Below are 24,810 nucleotides of genomic sequence, written 5' to 3'. Positions count from 1 at the left end.
GTTTATTTCAGTGCAGCATTGAAAATTGCAGTCATGAGTTTCAGTCACTAAGTATGAATCAGAACAAACCAAACTTGGAAGATTAGATGGGCGTACTCCTCTCGAAATTACATTAATAACTTCACATATTCATAGACACTTCTTTATCACACATCAGTATAGTGTCAGCACTAAACAGTTCATCAGAGGAAGTTAACAACCACAGGAGGGGCTGATGATGTTTAAAGAAAGAACTGTCTAAAAAAGAGAAAGAAAGACTGAGAGAAAATGGCTGATCAGTGTCATATGTGTCTGCTGCGACTGATCATTCTCTGTCCACTTCTGACAGGTAAAGAAATCTTTATATGGTCTATTAGACATTATGCAAGATTTGTATAATGTGAACAATAATCTGTTAAAAAATGATTTAATTATTTTTGTATAGAGACTAGCAAAAAGTTAGATTGAGAGTATGGTTTCATCTTGCTGAAATTTTGTGTCAGTATAGGCTATTACTTGACTTTTTCATAATCAAGAAAATATTTGCTGTATGTATTAAATGTGAAATAATTAACCCTATTATTTTACTGTTTTATATTAATATGTAGGTATCAGTGAAGCAGAAGTAACTCATGTGTTCAGCAGTTCTGGTGAAAATGTCCGTCTGCCCTGTAATAATGCTCTTTCTGGCTGCACATCAACTGCATGGATCTATAACAGACATTCAGAGACAGTTGAACTGATTGCTAGAGGGAAAAAGAAGGATAACATAGAGAGACATGAGAGACTAAGTCTGGGGTCTAACTGCTCTCTGAACATCGAGAAAGTCACACATGAAGATTATGGGGTTTACACCTGCCGACAGTATGTGAATGGACAACAAGGAACTGATGCACCTGTTTATCTGCATTTTCTTCATGGTCAGTGTTTCTGTAAATTATTTGATTACTTAATTAATTAATGTTCATTATAAATTAATTATATAATTATTTTATTTAAAAAAAAAAAAAAAAAACATTCTCTCTTTGAACTCTCTCGTCTGAAAAGCCTGAATCTGACATGTGATTTCTGTCTTATTTTCTGTTTCAGTCTCTTCATCATCCTCACAGACTGAGATCAGACCAGGCAGCTCTGTGACTCTCTCCTGTCAGTTGAATTCAAATGATAGATACCCTTGTGATACTTTGGTCCGTACTGATGGAATTGAGCTGATCTGGGTGAATCAGGCTGGTGTTAGTGTGATGACAGACTCCAGATATCAGATATCATTCTCCTCAACACACTGTAACAGCACTCTGACTACAACACTCCTGAATCTCAACAGAGAGTGGAGATGTCAGGTTACTCAGAGAAATCAACTGAAGGCCTCAGCCACATATACTGTCAAGTATTCAGGTAAAAAAAAAAAAAAATAACAACAAAAAAACATGACAAGACATGACATGATGGTTAATAATGTCATTCATTCAGGACAAACTGAAGGTTTATGGGCTTCAGCTCACTTTGTTTTACTCTCATAAATGAGGCATAAACTGCTTCATGTGGTTATAGTAACACCTCTCTTCTCAACAACTGCATTGTAAATACTGATGATTAAACAAACTGCATGTCATGTGATGTAATGATTGAGTTTCAAAATATGTTAATGTCCTGCATCTGAACATTCATCTTCTGCAGCTCCAGTGGATTCAACAACACTGATTCCAGTCAGCAGCTCAAACTCTGAGAAGAAATCAAGGCGAACTACAGCAGCAGCTCCGACAGAAGGTACATGATTTTATCTGGAAAGTAACTGTTTAAACAGATTTGTCAATGGGATAGAGTCCTGGGGCCTCATGTATTAAACTTTCATAGATTTCATCCTTAAAGTCTGCGTATGTGCAAATGTTTTCAGATTTGTAAAACTATCCGTACACCAGAACCTGTGCAAAATTCCCTTTAGAAATCCTAATCAGTAGAGTACATGCATCCCCACCCCATCTCCTCCCCAAAATAACCATATATGGAGCTTACAACCCCTAGTTTTACAATGCATATTCTCATCTGCATATTATTTCCATATGAATAATTCCATTAATGTAATAGCCTACCATGTTTAAAGACACTACAATATGAGATAGGCAGACTGTAAATGCGGTTTGTGCCGTCACATTGCTAAAAATCATTCAATATCACTGTCTTGTTTAAAATAAAAATATTCAAATATCTGTATAAATACCTTTGCCAAAATTGTAGGTATAAAATACTTTTCAGAGAAGAATTATTCTCACTTAGGCCTATTCCTATTGGCAAAATAAATAAATAAATAAAAATAAGCTATTTAAAAAAATTAAACAAAAATTCATGCAGTTTTGCCTATAAAATAGAATGTTAGATATTTTTAGTGGAAACTGAACAGATTATTTTTTCAGCGTAACAGTTCTCTAACATCAGTGCCTTACACAAAACATTTTAAAAATAAACCGTGCGGTGCAACTTTTCACGTTTCCTTCAAAAATGTTTGAAAGACTGCAGGAGGTGTTATCAGTTAGGCTGTCTGTCCACACAGGAAACAGCACACCTGCACGCAGTGCAGCAGCAGTTGCACAGTACTGTGTCATCGGACCTATGGACCGGGTCGACCACCCAAAGAGTCCGTGAGTGTCTGTCATTATACCGCCTGTTGCTAAGCCATTGGTCAGTAAATTGTGCATCACTGTGAAAATATTTTCTGTCCTGCTATTTAGAATACAATTCAATGCAGAATTATCACATTTGATAATTATCACAGAATAACATTTGTTAAAACATTAAAACATGGCATTCCACAGGAATGTTAAGTGTTAAAAAGCAGTGCATCCACTACAAATAAATTCATAAATATTTTTAACTTCTGGAAAATTATTTAATGTATGCTAATTTGAGTGATTAACTCCCTTAATAAGAGTGACATATTTAATATAAATGTGTATCAAATGGAAAAACAGAGATTAGAATCATTTTTCTTTAGCCTACTTCATTGACTTCACTCACACCAATTAATGAGTCACGAGTGTGTACACATGGTCTAGAATGTGCAGACGGTGCGCACATATTTACACCGTCTATTTTTTTAAAATCCCGATATTGCGTGGAAAATTGCGTAGGAGGTATGGTTGAATGGTTGTAACACTTTTTGCTTCAGCATCTGTAACTCACTGAATTTTTGAGCTATAGAGTGCTTAAACATTTATACAACATACACACATTTGTTTACAACAAAATGCACCAATTCAAACCTGTGCAAGAATAACGCACTCCTGTTGAGTTGACATCAATACATTGTGTGCCTTTGTTACAATCTACTCCACTACCGGGGTGCAACACATATGGGGTAAGTTGTAATTAAACAAAAGAAGCAAAAACAGAGGCTACATACAATATGCTTCAAAAATAGGTTTATTGAAACAATCCATAATACCAATCCAAAAAATACTGTAAAATGTTTGAAAAGAAACTGTCCTTAGTTGTATAAGGAGATGTGGTTACACTTTATTTAATACACTGTAATTATACATTTAATTAATAGTTGACTTTACTTAGAAAATGTGAGGAAACCGATTGCCTTAAAATTTCCAAGTAAAGTAGTGTATTAATTTTTAGTTGTCATAACTTAATTCAGTTAAGTAAAGAGAACTTGTTGGTCAAGTTCTGTTAACTCAAAATCATTAGTTGGGTTAACTTATTACTAGTGTTCACATTACTAGGAAAATCTTAGGAAACCGATTGCCTTAAAATTTTCAAGTAAGCTGAACTAAAAAATATAAGTTAAGACAAAAAGCAACAACAGATCTCAGGCAAAACATTATTTATTGCTCATCAATTTTCTTCAGACACTACGATGTACCAAACAATGCCATTCTGGCACCCCTAAATTCTAAACATTTTTCATTAATGTAACAATATGCATTACAAATCATGACTGATGAATAAACCAATAATACTAACAGTCTTTTGACAAGAAACTGAATAGCAGACCATGAAACAAAAATCAATGTTAGCTTAATTTTGACAGTTTAAACTTTGGCAGGTGACAATTTAACACTTTAATTAAAAAGAATGTTGGCTTTAGTGCAACAGCAAGATTCAAGCGATAGTTCGCAAAAAAAAAAAAAATGAAATTCTCTCATCATTTACTCACCCTCATGACGTCACAAACTCATAAGACTTTGGTTAGACTTTGAAACATAAATGAAATTATTTTTAATGAAATCTGAGAGGTTTCTGTCCCTCCAACTGAAAGTCCAGGTAACCAAAACTTAAAAGATCCAAAAAGTTTTCCAGCCTGTTTTCTTTAAAAATATCTAAGTTTGTGAAAAGACTAACCAAGACTATCTAAGTGAAAGACTAACCAAAGTCAAACAACATGAGAGTGAAAAACTGATGACAGAATTTACATTTTTGGGTGAACTAAGCCTTTAACGATCTCAAACAGCCTTTGCTTACATCAACAGAAGGGTTTTAAGTAAATGTAGTTTTGGTTTCAGAGAATTGTGTCCAAGGGAAAGAAAAACTCCAAATTTGGCACATATCAGTCCAGAAATTAGTCACATGGCACCTGGAAGGTTTTCAAGTTCATCCATGATAATGGCTCAGTCTAGAATAATGCTGTGCATGAAGACTCCTAAATGTAGTTCTTGTGGAGGAAGAATCCTGGCTGTCTTCTGTTATCACGGTCAGAATCCTGAAGAAGGGTGTGTCACAATCACAGTCCTAATAAAAAGGGAACAGCAATATCACAATTCTGGTTACATTACAAATTTAAATCACAAATGTACATATAACAAAGTACCAGGTCTATGTACAACTAACAGAGATTAATTATGGTTGTTAAAGGGTTATTCACCCAAAAATGAAAATTCTGTCATTAAGTACTCACTCTCTTATCGTTCCACACCTGTAAGACCTTTGTTCATCTTCGGAACACAAATTAAGATATTTTTGATGAAATCCGAGAGCTCTCTGACCCCTCCATAGCCAACAATTTAATTACCACTTTTAAGGTCCAGAAAGGTACTAAAGACATGGTTAAAACAGTCATATGACTGCAGTGGTTCAACCTTAATGTTATGAAGAGACGAGAATACTTTTTGTGTGCAAAAACAAAACAAAAATAACGACTTTATTCAACAATCTCTTCTCTTCCCTGTCAGTCTCCTACTCTGTTGACATAGTAAACACAGTCCACAGCTTCTGTGTTCTATGTCAGAATGCCGGCTCATTATTCACCGGCTCCTGCATCAGCATCACACACGCATCATGCTGCTCACGTGAACAGCGTCAGCCAATACTGAGCCGGCATTCTGACGTAGAACCTGGAAGCACTGAAAGTAAACAGCGTAGGATGAAATGGAAGAAAAGAAATTGTTGAATAAAGTTGTTATTTTTGTTTTGTTTTTGTGCACAAAAAGTATTCTCGTCTCTTCATAACATTAAGGTTGAACCACTGCAGTCACATGGACTACTTTAACGATGTCTTTACTACCTTTCTGGACCTTGAAAGTGATGATTATATTGCTGTCTATGGACGAGTCATATACCTCTCATATTTCATCAAAAATATCTTAATTTGTGTGCCAAAGATGAATGAAGGTCTTACGGGTATGGAACGACATGAGGGTGAGTAATTAATGAAAGAAACTTCATTTTTGGGTGACTTAACCCTTTAAAGTATTGTCTGGAAGATAGACAAAATAAAAATAAAAAATAACTGTATAATGATGACAGAACTTGCATTTAACAAAATGCTGGATAAAAAAAAAAAAAATGAAAAAAATGAAACAAATGCAGAGTTTGTATGTCTGATCCAAGATAAGAGAGTTAAATGAAGCATATTGAATGCCTATATGTAATGTATGTGTGGGGAATCAGTTTATAATGAAATATACAGAGAAAGTTACCTGTCAGCAATGTTTAAAAAAATCAGAGGTTTCTTCTCCAAGAATGAGAGGAAGGCCATGAAGAACTGTGCACTTAGCAGTGATGTCAGTGCTGTGAAAAAAAAAAAAAAAATTAGAATGAAATATCATATGAGCAAAAAAATTCTGTGACGACAGTCTGATAAATGTTACAACATAAAATGAAATATAAAATTGAACTAATACAGTAACAGAATTTTGATTAAGAAAGAAGCATTGACAAGCTTACCATAGATTTAATTTGCGCAATAAACTCTCTTTTCAACTGCCACTTTCAACTGCACAAATTTCCAGAAATCAAGCTGCAAGTTGACAAAGCGCTGAGAAGAATTCTTGATTGAGGCTTCTGATTGTGATGTGATTGAACTCTGCATTGATCTGTGACAGTGAAAATAAAAGTTAAATGTACATTGTGTTCACAGTTAGTGTGTTCAAGGCATACTTGTTTATTTTGTATCAACATGTTTAGAATGATTTCTTGTTAAATACCCCTTCAATGAATTAAATAACTTGAATGAACACAAACTGTCAGTATGAAGGCATGGAATTGGACTAGTTCTGGTGCAGCTTCCATGTTTTAAGCGACATTGCTACAGTAGTAGAGCTCTATTTTCAAAGGAAAAATACAGCAGGCTACTTACATTTCCAATGCATATCTCATTCCACAAAACAGATCCTGCAAATTAAGAAAAATAGCCTTATATTAATCTACATGTCTCGTTCCACAAAACAAGCTCTGAAAATTAAGAAAATAATTCTTACTATATAGATTTATATTTTTAATTACGAACCATTGTGTAGTCTTCAAACATTTTAATCTTAAGAAATCTAAAAAAAAAAATAAATAAAAAATAATTATAACATCCCTGTACAACACACCTAAACTAGCATCCAAATTGAAATCAGTAGAGTAATTAGTAAAGTTTTCCCCAGTCTACATTGTACACATAATAAAAATATCTAAAACATGAAAAAAGTTCCTTTATTCAAAACATGCAGCCAAAGACCAGTAACTTGCAAATGCTAACTGCTAATTTCGATTAGCACAATCAAACACAACTCAACAATTTCAATAATATAACATCACACCCAGTGTCACTGTGTAAGTTATTTAATCTGATATTACACTATCGATTAATGTATATTAAACAATTCAGAAATTTTAAAATATGACAAACAAGCACCAACTCACCGTTCCATGTGCTTCTCCCCTCAGAATACGATGCAAATTGACTCCACCTACAGGTAGAACTGTGCATGACCACTCAAAAAATTTCATACTACTCATTATTTTAAGTAGAGGATAATTGAATCTATTGAGTTTAATATCTTTCAGTTCTAAAAAGTTGTTGTTACTTAGTTAAACTCAGTAAGGTCAACAAACTTACTCAAAATAAGTTAAAATCACTTAATTTTATTAATAAGATCATCAGTTACATTAATTACATGTACTTATAGGGTCAGGATTAGGGTTTGGTTTGGTTTAGAGTCATCGATGAAACACCAGAAATGGCAACAGATGACTTTAATGTCATCATGAAAAGAAAGAAAGGAGATGTGAGTAGGTTGATTCAGTAAATTAGCTGAGGTCAGGATAATCATATTTTCTGTCTACACCTATTTTTACAATATGGTGCATCTGAATAAAACTCTCTTATACAGATAATCGGATCATTACTTCAAACTCTGGTATGACTTCAGTTGCACACAGATCTTCAGTTACACAGCAAGGTATTTATGTTTGTCTTTCTCATTTCAGTGCTTTACAGGGCCAGTTACAGTAGAACTGGTATCTACATATTCCTTTGTTGAGAGAGTACAAGTTTTCACAAACCTTATGACAACAGCATTTGAAATAAATCTTTTATTAAATATTTCAAAAGCTTTATGTTTTTGTGCAATTAATTAATTAATTAATTAATTGCAATTTTTGAATTTACACAATATGGCAATCTGAACTAAAATCCATCCTCTATTGCATCAATCACAGAGACAACACAGATTTCAACTACTACACCAGAGTCTGTGAATCAAGGTATGTATGTGAGTGATTCTCAATTTGTATTTTTATTCACACACTAGGGTTGTGTGAATAACTGATTCCCCTCTAGAGATTTTAGAGCAGCTGATAATAAACTTTGACTCTGTTAACTTTATGTCTCTTATACACATCACCAACAATCCATCAACATGAAAACTAATACTACTGTTAGTGAAAAGTAACTCTTTAATAATAAGATCAATGAGTTCATCAGTCTCATTCAAACAATCATAAACAATCATATCTGTGTCAAGGACATGTATAAACATATGAGGTAAATTGTAGTGTGCAGATGATTTTCAACACGTGTCAAAATAACTTATGCTGTTCTCTGGAATAATTCAGATTCACTCTGTTTTGTTTCATTCAAACACAACTGGCAACATCTTTGGACTTAGTTATCGATTATAATAAATATTATTGTAATATTGCGACAGTGTTTGTCTTGTTGCTGGGCTGATTATTTTGTACATTGTAATGGACTGTTTGTAATGGTGTTGGACTGCCTGATGGTGACACCCTATTGGCAACCGCTTAGTTCCCCATGCCTAGAAACACACCTGATAAAGTGGCAACAGCTGTAAAATAAGCAAGAAAAGCTTTTTGTAAATTCATCATCCACAAATATTAATTTTATTTATTATAATTATGAATAATTATAGTATTATATGTGTAAGTAATCATTTTATGTGGCTGTCAGTAGTTGTTGTTGCTGTTGTTTTTATATCTTTGGTAAAATTATAGTAATATACAATAGACATTCTGCAGTTGTTTTCATCTGGATCTGAACGCGTCCCTCTATATAGTCTCTCCCTCAGTGACTGTGATTGTTGGTGTTGTTGCTGCATTGGCTGTTCTCCTTCTTGCTGTTATTCTTTGGGCGATTTGTAAAAAAAAATCTGGTGAGTTTTAATTCCTCGTATTTTGTTACAACAGATCCAAGAAAAAATCCAAGAAATCTGACTTGAAGTATTTATAGACAAGCGCATCAGTTTCAGTTTTTAGTCTTTGGAATTCTTCTAGACACTTTTAACTTGCATTACAGACATTCTGTGTTTTGTTTTTCTGTCTTTATCATTAAGTATTTCTATTACATGAGGCACCATTATTTTTCAGGTAACAGAAGCGGGACTGATGACTCTGTGGTAAGAGTCAAAGACCTCTGCGGTTGATCCATGAGCTCTTATTGTGTCCATAATCACTGCTCCAGTGAACTTTCCCTGTAAAATGTGTAGTTTTTAGGTCGATAAAAGCATCAGCTAAATGTCAAGTTAGTGTACAGTTTTTATACTGTTTCTTGTCTAAAAGTCACAGATAAGAATAAATATATTGGAACCAATGATGCAATATTTCAGGTATTTCATAATAACTTGGTTCTCCATACCTTCATTGTCTAGGAGCAGAAAGATGATGTGACTTATACTGAGGTTGTCAAGTACAGTAACGACAAAGCCAAAAAGAACAAGGTGAGTAAACATTTTCTTGTTCTTCCATCAGTGTACACTGATGCCATCCACATTCTATCAACATAATAGTTTGTAGGCTATACCTAAATCAGTTTTATTCTGAAATGCAGTTCTTCTCTCAAGTTAAAATCTAACAAGAGGATGTAATATTTTTGGGTTGAAATTCGCACCAATATCTGTGATGTTCATTCAGGTTCATGGTGATGATACAGTGACTTACGCTTCCATCAGTGGAGCAACAGCTGGACCTCAGGATAACAGCAGTCAACTTTATGCCACTGTGAACAAGAACCATCACAAATGAGTAAAACGTACTTGGTTACTAACGTAACCTCGGTTCCCTGAGATATGGGAACAAGTACTGCGTCTCCTAGACGCAGTGAGGAAACATTTTTTTCTCTGAAAACTGAAGCCTTATTCAATCACACAGTGAAACTGCACGGCCATTGGGTTTCTTGGCCTATGGCGAAGAAACCCGCCAGAGCCCGCCAGAATGGGCGGGGTCATCTAGCAATGTAAGTGGGCATTTCGCATAGGATCTCTGGTTTATTTCGACTGAAGCGATGACACAGAGTCGTGCAGCGACATAGCTAGTGGAGCCTTCTCTTCGGCTACTTTTGCCAGCAAATTGTTCACCTCGGAGCGCAGAAGGTGAGCATCCTTGCTCCCCACTGAGGTGGGAGCAACAGCGCTGTTTTTGAGCGAATTAAAGTACATAACCTCGCTTTATTGTCCCCAAAACCCATTTTGACACTCTGGGGATGGCCTGCGAGGCCTCGGCCCACGTGACAAGGGGTCAAATTGGTTCGAATAACGGGTTGCTGTGAGGGGTCCCCGATGCTTGTAATAAGTGGAAGAGGAAAAATGCTCTCTTTTTGAGTATGTTTGTGTTTTATTTTGTCCACTATTACAGTGGTTAGTTGCACAGGCACGTTTGAACGGGCCCAGTGCTTGCAACAAACATTCTCTCATTCAGACAACTGCGAGTGGGCTCCTCAAGCGTAGACCACTCCAAACCGAGCTCCTCGACTGCTTTGGGCAGGACACGGAGAAGTTCAGCGTCCATTCCAGCCCTGGCATCGATGGGGTCTAAAGACGTTGTTTGTTGAGCCCACCCAATCCTCTGCATCTGAGGCCACCAATGACATGCTGTCATCTAGGAGATCGTCATCAGACCCCCCAAACAAGACCAGATCGTGATGGCAGAGGGACGCTGGTCTGGGTGGGAGAACAAGATGGGGAAAACCTCTCTATGTGGAGAGAGTGAGGCACGCAGGACCTGAGCCGACGTGAGCTCACTCGTATCTGAGCGCTGAGATCCTCTGCCCCGCTGTTTTTTCCTCACAGGCTCCGTCATCAGTGTGGCGCGACATCTGCAACAACATCGCAGAAATTTGCTCTTTGAAAAATGCTCTTAATACTCACCGGACAGCGACAGGGGAAGCACTGACACAGGCGCTCTCGGGCGCTGAAGGCAGCTCGTGAGCGGCGTGCTGACCAGACTGCTTGAGAGTGGCGTACTGATCAGTGCTGCTTGAGAGCGGTGAGCTGATCCAGCTGCTAGAGAGTGGCGCGCTGATCAGCTTGCTAGAAGAGCAGCGATCAACCCGGAGAGAGAGGTCACTTCGTCAGCTTGATCTGCTGCTAGAAGTTGGCGAGGTGGCTTCAAGTCTTGTAGTTCCAGCGAAGAGATGTGATCGTCGTCAAGGAGAATGAATCAGATATCCTATGCGAAATGCCCGCTTATATAGCCAGATGACCCCGCCCATTCTGGTGGGCTCTGGCGGGCTTCTTCGCCATAGGCTCCGCCGTGCCATCATTGGTTTGTTTCATTCTAACTGCACAAATCAATGGCCGTGCAGTTTCACTGCGTGATTGAATAAGGCTTCAGTTTTCGGAGAAAAGGAGTTTTTCCCACCGCATGTAGCAGACACAGTACGAGTGAAGTATCGAAAGGAAACAGTCATTTATTATACAAAGACATCGTATTATGATGAATGAATAGAGGAATATATATAATTGACTCCTATAGAATTTCATTCAGTGCCATTATAATTTCTGTCTTTCACATGTTAACAAACAAACCCAAGTGGTGATCTGCTTTCAGTAATGCTTGTAATACTAGATTGTGTTTGTCATTAAATGTATGACACGAATAGCCTGTCAAAGCAATGAAATATATTTTCTGTCATTACAAATATTTCCTTGTGCAGTATTTCTCCTGAGGGGAACCTCTTGTTGTATGGGTTTAAGCCTTATTAGGATACAGATGCAGTGGATTATGACAGTGTCAGAAGTGAGTTTGTTACTGTGCAGAATGTGCCCTTTTTGTTTTTTATTGTATATGTCTGTAAATATGATGTTAGATTGTAACTGTTTTTAATATCCAATCTACAGTAATTAACGTCATCTTTTAAACTATTTCTGTGCTTGAGGCATTTGTGAGTAATGCAGAGATGCTCGGAAATGTTTTATTTAACACAGCTGTAAAGGAACTGAGAGACTGCAGTCAGTTTCAGAGAAATAGAAGGGATAATGTCTATTTATGGGAATCATAATGAATTTAATGTTTCTGGTTCTTTAATGGTTCCATTAATGATTGAATGTACTTTTAATGAAGAAATATTTTTTAAAAAATTCCATTGCAAAATGTAGAGATAATTTAATGATTAACAAATTTCTCTTTACAGTTCTTGCAAAAGGTTTTTAATGACTTTTTACAGTCTTTTTATATGCAACATAAATACAACCACATTTATGTATGTCTCACTTAATTAGTAAGCTGTATGTGTTTGACCAAATAAAACTAACTGCTCATTAGAGTCATTTGTTGAATCAGATTGCACTTCTGTATGTTTTTGATTGAGTAAAAAGAGCAAACTGATCACACTTTTTGTTTTGTGCTGTGGTTTCATTTGCAATGTTGCGTTGTTGCTGCAAGGAACTCTGACAGAAACTGTATACAAAATCACACATATATATACTTATATAGTGCACTATTTGAGTGGACAACCATAGTTATCTTATTTGTATACAAACTTAAATTACACTTAAGGAAATTTTTATAATGATAAAGTTATAATAGGCCTACTAACTTTAAAATTATTTCTACTCCAATTCGTTTTTTTAAATATAAACATTTAAATGGTGGCTGTCAACTTGATGGATTTTTTCAAACATGCATTATATAGGCTATTAAAGGACATTAAAAATTATAATTAATATGTAATATGGTGCATATAGGCTATTAAGCTAAATGCTCCTCTCTAGAGTTCATTTTTCTAGCTGACTAACGAGTTTATGGTCATGATGAATATGTTTGTTCTGAGGTAAATGTGACGTTACGTTTGTTTATGATTGAGCGCGATTACACGAGACATGATATGGATTTCGGTAAGTTGTTCTGTATCTTTTAACATACCTTTAGTTCATTCATGTTTATTTCGTGCTGTAGGCCTAACTGGTATTAAAGCAGAGGAGAGGATCGGTTTACGTGCGTGTCAGGCTACCGCTTCTCTAGAACTGAGGCGTTATGATCTGTCACGGCACATTAAAGAGCGCCAAATCCGTTTTCTTGCGCTTTTTAAAGCGGGTATATGTAAATCCTTGACCTTTCCTAGTGGGTATACGGCATACCTGCATATCACATAGACTACACCACCGTGGGGTCCCACGGAGAAATCGGAGAAATCGCAATTGCGTGCATGCTTTGCGTGGTGGGTAAACATGCTACTGGGTGTCCATGACAGATTTTTAAATAAATCATTTCATTGCTAATGGAGTTTGCCAGTTAAGCTAAATATCAAATGATTAATAAACAGCAAGCACAAACTACGCAAAAGCATCAGTCCTTCCAGTAACACGGTGTACAATTTTTTATTCATTCCTCCTTTAAGTGGACTTTTAATGTAGGGAATATAGAATGAGGATATAGAGGATGATTTTGGATACAGCCTGTCACGATCCCAGTTCTGTTTTGTGTGGACTCTTGCACCACTAACTTTTGCACTTCACCCCGGACTACATTTCCCATCATCCATTGCACTGATTACAGACACAGCTGCAGCCAATCACTCACCCTACATAAGCCATGGACTTCCTCTCTCTCACTGCCGAGTATTGTTTAGTGTTTATGCTGTTTAGCGTAGCTACTTTACAGAGCCAGTTCCCAGTCCTTGTTTTGAGTTTCTAGTTCTAGTCTAAGTCTAGTCTCGTCTTGTTTTCTGATTGCCTGTTTCCTGATTACCTGCCTGTCTTGGACTTCTGTTTGTACCTCTCTTGGACTATTGCCTGTTTCCCCTGGATTATTCTTTAGCCTAGCCCTCCTGGATATTGTTTGCCACAGAACGACCACGCTTCTCCCTGGATTACTCTTCTGTCTTGCCCTCTATATACCTGTATGCCATTGTCAGACCCTTGCCGGTTTTGACCATGTTATGGAATAAAGCTTTGCATATGGATCCGCATGCCTCCCGTTGCAGTCCCCCCGTAACACAGCCAGAGTATTTTAGTGCAGTGTTCTATCCGTATCAATGCATGTCAGAACCATTAATGTCATTCATTTCCAGTATTAAAAAAAAACAGTTCTAAATAAAATCAGATTAATTCCATTATTTCAACATTATATGAACCTCAGAGGATTCATAAACATTTCTACACCTAAAAAGATTTCATATATAAATGTTTTACATTTCAGATTCTGTCGGTAAATAAATATTTTACATTTGACAGTGGTTCCCAAACTTGTTTCTGGAGACTCCCCAACAGTGCACATCAAACACACGACCAACCTTCAGGTCATCAGCTTCTTAGAGACTCCAAGAGTGAAATGGATTTGTCAGACAAAGACATTCACTGTGTGAAGTCTTAGGAAAACTCCAGGAACAGATTGGGGAAACAATTGTCTATGCAAGCATGCAAAAATGCATAGAACCACATGTTTAATATCAGGTTTAACTTTATTTAAACACTCCTGAATCAACTAACTTTTTTACTTTAATAAATTATAGTTATAACCAGGTGTGTTGGAGCACAGTTGGAGCTAAACATTTGTTACACTGCACCACTAGTGAATTTGTAAATGGTTTGTAGCAACTATAGCAAAATGTAAAAAAAAAAAAAAAACTCACTGTAAGAAACAACAGGAACTGCCACCTGAATGTGTGAAAATTCACACCCATCAGTCTAAAGTGGGTTCAGAGATGATCACAATCCTCTATGTTTAACCAGTGTGGTCAAACTAACTGAGTTGAAAACTAACTGGATTACATTGTCCCTATGGGGACAAAAGGATAGTAATACCAGAATTTTTTTGATCTTGTGGGGACTATTTTTTTTTTTTTTTGGTCCCCATGAGAAAAAAAGCTTATAAATCACACTAAAATATGTTTTTTGAAAATGTAAAAATGCAGATTTCCGTGGGGGTTGTGTTTAGGGTTAGGGAATAGAATGTACAGTTTGTAGATTATAACAAATCATTATGTCTATGGAAAACCAACCCAAGTTGTGATATGATTAGGTTGAGTATCATAAAGTCTTGACTCTGCAATACTTGCAAACAAACTTAGAGGCTCCATTCAGAGTCTGAGTTCCAGTGTTCATTTATAGTTAAAACTTGATATAATGTCACCATTATGAACTCTGTAGAAGGTGTCAATAGCACGTTTGACTTAATTTTGATTCCACAAGAGCATGTCCGTCACACATGGTTTAGTGTCAGTGACATGCTGCTGTATAGTGTCAGTCAGTTGGTCAGATCAGAGGAAGTTAACAACCACAGGAGAGGCTGATAATGTTTATATAAAGAACTATATAGTGAAAAGAAAGACTGATAGAAACAGAAAATGGCTGATCGGTATCACATGTGTCTGCTGGGATTGATCATTCTCTGTCCACTTCTGACAGGTAAAGAAATCTCATGATCTGTAATGCTTGAAAGATGTGTTTGATGTGAAGATCCAAATTAATCAATTAATTTAATTACTTTGGCATTGAATCTGACTGCTCAGGGCTTGTGGGCCCTGAGCAGCTGCTTTAACTAGAAAAAGCCTTATTGAAAACACACACTTCTCTTCCCAACAACTACCACAGTGTTGATGGATCACAAATGATTGTCATGTGCAATGCTGGGTAGTAACTGAGACATTAGACATGCCGTTTTTATTCTCTGAGCAATGTGACGTCACACTGCTCAAGCCCCGCCCACGGCTGCTGACTGACAGTCCTGCATTACCATAGTTTCCGATCCTCAGCAAGTTGTACGCTGTCCACCATTTTCTCCATGCTCAAGCAGCTGTAGCATCAACAATAGGCCTTTATCAGAGTTCATGTGTCATCACATTATGCTCTGAATAGTAACATAAAAAAGGAATTTCAGTCTGCATTATTGTCAATGGACGGGCGCCAGTTTTGAGAAGAAAATTAAACTAATTAAGCTGAACTTAACAATGAACGTCAATATTTAAAACTGTTTATTTCGACTTACACTATACCCTACTGTGTATGTCCTCTTTTATTTGGTGTAATATTATCTGAGAGACTCGATTGTCAGCGCTGACAATGTTGCCAGTCATGAGATTAACAAGCAGCACGCAGCTCAAGTTACTGCAAGAAGAATCATCAGACTGATTTAATTTTATTTTTAATGTTATTTTGTTTATTTTGCATTATATTACCACCCATTATTGTCTACAGTGTAATGCTATCCAATCATTGCACTCAAACATGGAAGATATGACTCGTTTACGGTGATAAGACCAGTTCTTTTTGAATAATCGCCTATGGGCTGGAAATATTCCTCTATTTAAATAACTTCAATTTGATCTAATTATTGATGATTGCATCGTAAAGTAAGTGCATGAAAAAATGCGAACATTGTTTAATACAATTAGTTTCCCCCAAACCTTTAATTTAATCCCCCCAAAATAGACTTTAGTCATAATTAATGTTTTAAGATTTGTCTAATTCGAATGCTCTTTAACATGATATGTTGTCTGTATTTTGTATTCTTGCAGTTCTGCTATAAAATAAGGTGATCAGACTCTGACGTATTGCGCATACAGAGTATAGCTTGCGCGCTCCCCTTTAAATCATGAAATCATGCGTCGGAATATTGACACCTTTTTTCTTTGTTCACAATACTCAATGATTGTAAACTGAGGTTTGTGTCTTTAGAAGAATCTGTGCTGAATTTTACATCACAACAATCCCGTGCTATGGGCACAGCAATTGATACAGGCTGCAGCGGAAGTTTTTTTTATACTACTATTTGAAGCTTCCGCTCTTCAAACACGGAAGTGTGATAAAGGCCTATAACGTCTCATAAGCAATCCCAGTGTTCTGCTGTTGGATGTAAGAGTGAACATAGGAGTCCTCATTTTCTCCCAACATCTAAACCACTGAGGACGCAGTGGATTAGTTTTATTTTTTAAGGTAATACGCCCCAAAATATACCTAAAATTTGTTTATGTCTGTGCAAATCATTTCACTCCAGACTCCAATGCAAAGGGGCAATACAATACACACAACATGTTCTCCAACCAATACGCCTATATAGGTCGTTTGTCACTTCCCTGAAATATGACCTATAGGAGCGTTTACTAAAGTTGCGCCCCTATCGACAACAGGACATTTTAATGCATTGTTCCCTTTTATCTGCGTCATATTTCGGGTTTCGCGTAGCTCAATTGGCAGAGCATTGCAATATATAATTTTATATAATTTATTATGCAATCATGTGATCATGGGTTCGATCCTAGGGAACGCATGTGCTCATAAAGTGTATATGCACTGTAGGTTTAGGGGTGGGGTAGGTGTAGTCGTTAATAAAAAAAAAAAAGAGTTTTGCTAAATGGAAATAGGTCAAATGGTGTAAAAAGTCAGCACAATGTATTTAAATGAACGCGCATTTTGACTGGTAACGACAGTCATACGTCATTTCATGACGACAGACGTTACATGACACTGTCATTATTTTTACGCCAGCTAGAGGGCGCATGACTTTAAAACGTAAATATAGGTCATAATAAGGTACTTGAAAAACGACCTATAGGGTCTGAAAACACAGGTTTTGCTAAAAAGTTGTTACTCGTGGATGAATCAGTACCAACTGTTTGTGATCCATCTTATAGTCTCCAGAGTGATACTATATATTACTATATATAGGCTATTAGCGAAGCAGAGATTTTTCTTAAATATCCATAACACAAACAACAATTTGTTCGTCACTACAACAACAGTAGACGTCTCTCCGTTATACTATATAGTCTGCAGGGCGGAGCAGAGCACACAGGACCGAAGATTTCCATGGCAGAACAGGCAGGACAGAAGGTCTCCAGGGTGGAGCAGGTGGGACAAAAAGTCTCCAGAGAGAAGCAGGCTGGACAGGGTGGTGCACGCTGGACAGAATGTTTCCAGGGTGGAGCCGACGACCACCAGAGCCAGGCAGATAGAACCAGAAACCCCCAAGGCAGATCAGCAGCGAACCAAGGCCAGGCAAGCTTCTCAAAACTGATAAAGTATACAGACTCAGGAGTAGGCTTGGCGTCAGGTTCATAGACAGGTATAGGTGCAGAGTGCACAGACTCATTGACAGGAATAGTCTCAGAAACAGGATCAGACCTGTGGACTCAAACAGGCTCAAAAACAGCTTCAGGAACAGACGTACAGACATGAACAGGCTCAGCAATGACTTCATGAACTAGAGTAAGCTCAGGAGAGGATTTGTGGACTAAAGCGGGCTCTAGAATGACCTCATGGACTGAAACAAGCTCAGCAAAACACTCGAGGACTGAAGCGGGCTCTGCAATTGCTTCCTGGACTGGAATAAACTCAGGAATGGACTCATGGACTGGAGCGGGCTCTGGAGCAGCTGTCTTGTTTAATGCAGCTTCGACAAGCATCGCCCAAACACACCAAAATGCCACTGCCATCACTGGAAGCACAGAGGAAAATGGGACGACGATCTCAGGAACCAGAGAAGTGTCAGCAGAAATACTCTGTAACGGTTTTGGAACACCGGCTGGTGGATCAGAGGTGGATCTGCCAAATTAGCTATCAAGCCCCAACGTGGATAGGAGGCCTTGGCATCCTCAATCGCTGCGTCATCGACACCCGGGGACACAGGGATAGTGTCCGTGATGGCTGAAGACTGAAAGGTTTCACCCTCAAAAACTGGAAGCCTTAAATTGACAATCCTGATCAACAAAGACTCAGACATCACTGTACTGATAACTGATGCTTCTGATCTGATTATGCTGGCGGTTGGCAGCTCTGACATAATTGCATTGACGGCTGGCAGCTCTGATGGGACTGCGCTGACGGTTGGTGGCTCTGACTTGATTGTACTGAACACTGACCACTCTGACGTGACTGCACTGGCGAGTGTTGTAAGCACTGGGGTTGTCAGCATTAGAGTGGGCACAGATGGAAAGTGCTGGTCAAGCTCTGTGGCCATCAAAGGTTGAGCCCATAACAAAAAAAACAGAAAAAACAACGAGAGCACAGTAAATCAGAAAGTATTAGCAATGTCCAGGAAAATCTGTATATGTTCTTCAATTGTGCGATCCATGATGATGAAGTCTCCTGTAATGTTTTGGTGGAGGTGGAATGAAGGCATACAGCAAAAGGAGTGAGAATCCAAACGCAATTTAATAATAGTTATAATCCAAGGTCTTAGTCCATACCAGGCAGAGGGTCAAGCACATTTAATCAGTCCGTACATACATAAACTCCACAAACGGCAAACAGGAACAAGGAATCCACAACTCAGATATAACAACCATAAGAAACATCAGAACTGCTCGAAATGCCAACAGAAATATCAACCAAAACAAACAAGACTTCATCAAGAATACAGGGGGAAAGGCATTTAAATAGACAGGGTAATAAATAAGAAACAAGACAGCTGAAACAGGTTAACGATACTGGGAAATGAAGTCCGGGAATAACAGAGTCTATGGAAACAATGAGGGACGAGACTGCCATCTGCTGGTACTTAAGGGTACCGCAGCTGACGGATGTCACAACCGGTCTCTCCCTACGCATATTTCAATGCTCATTTTGTGTGTATGCAACGTTTATACATCAGGCCCCAGGTCCTTTTGTTAGACATGGATCATGAGTCCTGACCATATAATCTGTTGTCTGTATAAATCTATCTATCAAAATAATCATTATTCCTCAACATTAAACAGAAACATTGTAACATAATAGGCATGATGCAGTGAACAGATGTACTGACCAATTTTAGATGATAAATCATGATCTGTTTCTACAGGAGGCTATTAATAGCTCCAACAAGTTAACAGAAGACTTTATGAAGATACAATGCCGTTTTTGCTAGCCAGAGATGTTGAATAAAAGCAAGACAATACAGTATTTCATATATTTTGTATTTTTACAATATGGTGCATGTGAACAAAAAACTCCCTCATACAGATAATCGGATTATTACCTCAAACTCTAGTATGACTTCAGCAGCACACAGATCTTCAGTTACACAGCAAGGTATTTATGTTTGTTTTTCTCATTTCAGTGCTTTACAGGGCCAGTTACAGTAGAACTGTTATCTACATATTCCTTTGTTGAGAAGGCAGCTTTTCACAAACATTGTGACAACAGCAGTTAAAATAAATCTTTATTAAATATTTTAAATAGTTTGTAAAAGGAAAGGCATAGGCGAACTAAGCGGCTGCTTAGGGCCACCAGGGGGCCCCCATGAGTACATGAAAAGACAGCTTGACTTTTACAGCGCACGTTCTATCAGCACACTAAGCCTATCAAACAGCGTCCGGTTACTGGACTTTATCTTTCGCGTCTGATTACTGAATACTGTCAAATACACACAATGTTTTCATAAACACAGTTGGTTATATATAAAGTGAAAGTAATCAGTTTAGTTGAGAGAAAATCGGGTGCATGCAGGTAAAGTGACAGCAGCCTAATAGCACTCTGCACCTTGCCTTTAAAGGGATAGTTCACCCAAAAATGAAAATTCTGTCATTATTTACTCACTCTCATGTTGTTCCAACCCTGTATTAATTCCTCTCTTCTGTTGAACACAAAAGAAGGTATTTTGAAGAAAGTGGGTAACCAAATAGTGGTCCCCATTGACCTTATAGAAAAAATACATATGGAAGCCACTGGGGACCAGCATCTGTTTGGTTACCCACATTCTTCAAAATAACTTTTATGTTCAACAGAATAAAAAAATTAATTCAGGTTTAAAACAACTTAAGAGTGAGTAAATGATGACAGAATTTACATTTTTTTGGGTGCACTATTCCTTTACTGTTAGTAAATTTATTATTGTTAATTGTTAATATAATTTATCTGATCTGTTCATTTTATGTCATTATTATTATTATTTTATTTAATATCCATTTTGTACATTTATATTGATAAGAAAATACTGTTTATCTTAAGTTATTTTAACTGAGGGGCCCCAAAATAAAATTCTGCTTAGGGCCTCTAAAGGCTTGGGCCTGCCCTGCTACAGTATTAGAATATAAACAAATGACAAGCAAGATTACAGCTAGATTTATCTTCATGTTTGTGAATATTATCATTTTCCAGTGCCAAATATTGTATAGACTGCTTTAAAAATATTAAAATACAATGATCAACAAAACAAGACAGTTACCTTAATAAACACGAATAGTTATTTCCACAGACAGAAATCATAATGTAAATACATTTCACCTTTCTAACTTTACTTCCTCTAACTGTTTCAGTAGACCATTTTAAATGATGATACTACAAGTCTGTTAATTATGATGACATATTTACAGATGTATCTTGATTCTTTTTTTTTCTTTTTCTTTTATTATTTGTACACTGATCATTTCAATGCAACATCAAATCCTTACTTATTTTTCCTACTAAACCTAAATAAGAAAATGTATGAATGATTGTCTTCCCCAACCACAACATGCTTCAACATGTTTTTCATGTCATTTCACACATAAATATGAATTCACAAAATGGCAAACTTCTTTTTTGTCTTCAAATATGTGCTGAAAATTATTTGAGTTTATTTAACTCAAATATAAAAGCAGTGGGAGGTATTTAACGTTGATATTGGGTTCATAATCAATATTAGGGTAAAAAAAAAAAGAGAGATAATATTTATTAATTATCTCTTATTATCTTATTATTTATTAATTAAACAGAAAACAACTCATATCACTTGGCTGGATAACATTGGATTAAAAAAACAAAAAAAAACAACTGAAAACCTAAAACTGAAAATTAACACAAAAATACCTTTAAAAAGTAAGAAACCCAATTGTTATTGCCCCCTTCTCACATTATAGCCTATAATAATTATTCAATTGAGACTGGCATGCAATCATTAAATTCATTTGAAGAAATAATCAATATTTCTCTTGTTCCTGTCCATGTTGTCATTGTTGAAGTGAGCGAATCACACAAAAACTTCAAGAAGCTAAATTTCCTGCCATCATGATGTGTCATTTACCAGATAAAGTTGGAAAGATCAAAACATTTTTATTTTAATCTCATCTGAGTTAAACTCATATGAGCAGATAGAGTGAGGGTCACTATTCGTTCCATCCAGATAAAGTCCTGGCACCAGACTGAGACAGCAAGGCTGTTTTGAGCTGTAGTTTCTCTGGATCACAGAGACATGTTGTCAGCGTTATAGAACGACACCTGCTTTCTTTCACAGTCCAGATACAATCCTATTTTCTGTGGTTTGTCCCATGTACCTAATGGAGTGTCCTTTCCATCACAGGACAGAACATATCCTTTATTGTGTTTAAGGTGGAGCAGGATCTCACTCTCAGCTGACTTTGTTGTCTGTTTTTCTGAACCCATCTTAAATCCCACAGTCCAGTCTGGCTTTTTATCGACCTCTATTTCCCAGTAGTGCTGGCCAGTTTGGAAGTTTTCCACTGAAACTGTACCTGGATTGAAGTCTTTATACAGTCCAGACATTCTGTCAGCTTGTTGGACTCTGGCGCCCCCTGGAGACACTTTTAAGTATGACTCTCCAGGATTTTTCAGGGTTAAACTCTCAGGAACTACAGCACAGACACAGGCAGAAACATTATTACATTAAATGATGAATCAGTTGTTGAATGTTATTGCAGTTCTTGCATTGAACATTCTGGGTAGCCTGTATTTTGTTCTAAACCTAAACCTATTTTTGGTTTATATTTTGAAAATGTCCTGTTGATTTACATTAATAAAATGCTTGATGTTCAATATGCAACTGACTAAATACGTCTTTGTGATATTTGCATATTTTGCATACTGATTTCCAAATATTTATATACATTTTGTAAATTTTGATTGGTCTTTTCTTTCTTCTATTTAATTATCTGTAGCTGCTGCACTGCAAATGTCTCAATTAATAATAAGGATGTCCAAGTTTATAAAAAAATGTTTAAAAAAAAAAAAATCTAGTTAAACCCTATGTGCCAAGTTCTTATAAATTCAATCTTTATATTATATTATATTATATACAGTTTAATAATGCTAAAATAGAGGTGTAATCACTAAACATATACTGAAATACTTTCCTTGCACACTGAACCCATGTTAGAGAACATATTCTAATAATTCAGTTTTAAAAGTTTCAAAGTTTAAATTTTTTTTTTTTTTTTTAATTAATATAATTAATTAAAAAAAGTTTTTATTTTGTTTTTTTTATTCATGAATTGTTTGAATTCTGAGACGTTTTCTTAGGGTTACTCTATTTGACATTACATTATATATATTATACATTTATATATTTATTTATTTATTTATTTTTTTCTGTGATTCAGTAGTTTTAGTAGTAACCTACGGAGCCCCTAAAGGGACATGGTGGTGGAAAAAAATTGGGATGTGAGGAAAAAAATATTTTTTCAAAGCTTTTGCGTTCCCCCAAGAAACTTTACGTTTTCTCGCAAAACTTTCGCTGAAATGACATGTCCAGAGCGCATTATTGTAACGCGAGAACACATCAATGAATCTGCCATTCGCGGATTTCCTTTTCTTTCTCGCACAAAACTGGATGCGCGCTCTCCAATATAGGCCTACAGTGCTCTTATTAACTGCCTCCCCTCTCGCTCAGATGCGCACGCTCAAACTGTCCTGTGCTCTCATGAATATCTCCATGCTTTTTCACAAGAAATTCTTTCTCTTCACTTTTGGATTAAATGTCAAAAGTTAGCAATCAATCAGAATAGACGACTGACCAATTAAAATGCTACACGGAATATGGCTGAGAGTGAATTGCACCTGGAATTCCTTTATAATTTAATAACAAATGTAATAATATTAATAAATGTATCTTAGAATTGGCTCGGAATGGGGCAATTGGATGATTTGTAGGCTACATACAGTGTAAATAACCTAGTCTAACTGCATCACATTACAGGTCAAACCCTTCTGAACCATTTATCTAAACAAACTAAGTATTTGTATCTTAAAGTTCATGTGGTCAAGTTTTGTGTAGGCTACTTGTGTTGAAATATATGTTGATACATCGATGGATGATATAATTGTCTGGGGAGCTTCGAAAGAAGAACATGATGCAAGGTTAAGAAGGGTTCTGGAAGCAACCAGGTGTGCAAATTTAAAGTTGAATATATAGAAAAGTGCCAATTGGGAGTGACTGAATTACTGTTCCTGGGTGACATCATCAGTAGTGCTGGAGTGTGACCAGATCTCATGAAGATCTCTGCTATTGAACATATGCCAAGACCGCAATGTGTAAAAGACGTTCAGAGATTCACGTTGAACTACATGAGTAAATTCATACCTAATCTGTCTGAGAAGATAGCTCCATTGAGATGGTTAACTGAGAAAAAGAATGAATGGAATCATGAACAGGAGTCTGCTTGGCAACATTTGAAAGAGATATTAACTAAAGAGCCAATCTTGAAATTTTATTCCATTAAAATTTCAGCTGATGCTTCACAAACAGGATTGGGAGCAGTCCTACTTCAGGTTTATGATGGAACCTGGCAACTAGTTGCATATGCCTCACGCTCGATGACTGATGCAGAGTGCAGGTATGCTCGAATTGAAAAATAATTGCTTAGCATTACTTTTGCATGTGAGAGATTTCATCAATTTGTGGCAGGACGATCTGTTGATGTTGAAACCTGACCATAAACCATTGATTGCATTGTTCAAAAAATCTCTTAATGATTGTCCATTGAGAATTCAAAGAATGATGATCAGATTGCAACGTTATGCACTAACTGTGTTCTCTACACCAGGTTAATTAATGTTTATGGCAGACCCTTGTCCAGAGCTGTGGACCCAACTACACCCTCTAGTGGAAAGTTGATTGAGGATATTCAAGCATATGTGAACATGATTGTAGAAGCCTTACCTGTTGCTGATTCCAAAATGAAACTGATCTGTGAAGAGA

The 24,810-nt window shown here is 36.7% G+C and overlaps 1 protein-coding gene and 1 long non-coding RNA gene across 4 annotated transcripts; one reads left to right on the top strand and one right to left on the bottom strand.

Annotated features, from left to right (window-relative positions):
• Positions 1–173: 173 nt before the first annotated feature.
• LOC127497109 (uncharacterized) lies at positions 174–12,257 on the top strand. Of its 3 annotated transcripts, none has more exons than XM_051865299.1 (10): positions 174–328; positions 588–899; positions 1,069–1,374; positions 1,657–1,746; positions 7,578–7,646; positions 7,906–7,950; positions 8,775–8,858; positions 9,073–9,101; positions 9,354–9,422; positions 9,616–12,257. In XM_051865299.1, exons 1-10 carry the CDS (start codon positions 268–270, stop codon positions 9,724–9,726), a joined length of 1,176 nt encoding a protein of 391 aa, XP_051721259.1. In that variant the 5' UTR covers positions 174–267; the 3' UTR covers positions 9,727–12,257. The 3 variants fall into 3 exon arrangements, 2 of the variants coding, with proteins under 2 accessions (XP_051721259.1, XP_051721258.1); XM_051865298.1 differs by having other exon boundaries at positions 8,763–8,858; XR_007925451.1 differs by lacking the exons at positions 8,775–8,858; positions 9,073–9,101; positions 9,354–9,422; positions 9,616–12,257 and adding an exon at positions 2,528–2,615.
• On the bottom strand, positions 3,791–7,640 carry LOC127497111 (uncharacterized). The gene is made up of 6 exons (XR_007925454.1): positions 7,108–7,640; positions 6,707–6,743; positions 6,557–6,591; positions 6,145–6,293; positions 5,898–5,988; positions 3,791–4,710 (listed from the first exon to the last, which is right to left on the bottom strand). It is a non-coding gene; the product is annotated as an uncharacterized LOC127497111 (long non-coding RNA).
• Positions 12,258–24,810: the final 12,553 nt, after the last annotated feature.

Source organism: Ctenopharyngodon idella, chromosome 16 (assembly GCF_019924925.1).
Source record: "Ctenopharyngodon idella isolate HZGC_01 chromosome 16, HZGC01, whole genome shotgun sequence".
NCBI classification, from domain to species: Eukaryota; Metazoa; Chordata; class Actinopteri; order Cypriniformes; family Xenocyprididae; genus Ctenopharyngodon; species Ctenopharyngodon idella.
The sequence above is the reverse complement of the archived record's forward strand: the minus strand, read 5'-3'. Positions and strand labels throughout refer to the sequence as shown.

Coding starts and splice junctions, on each gene's coding strand:
- LOC127497109 (XM_051865298.1), top strand. CDS start 268: ATGGCTGATCAGTGTCATATGTGTCTGCTGCGACTGATCATTCTCTGT. Junction 900..1,068: donor TTATCTGCATTTTCTTCATG/GTCAGTGTTTCT, acceptor TTTCTGTTTCAG/TCTCTTCATCATCCTCACAG. Junction 9,102..9,353: donor GCGGGACTGATGACTCTGTG/GTAAGAGTCAAA, acceptor TTCATTGTCTAG/GAGCAGAAAGATGATGTGAC.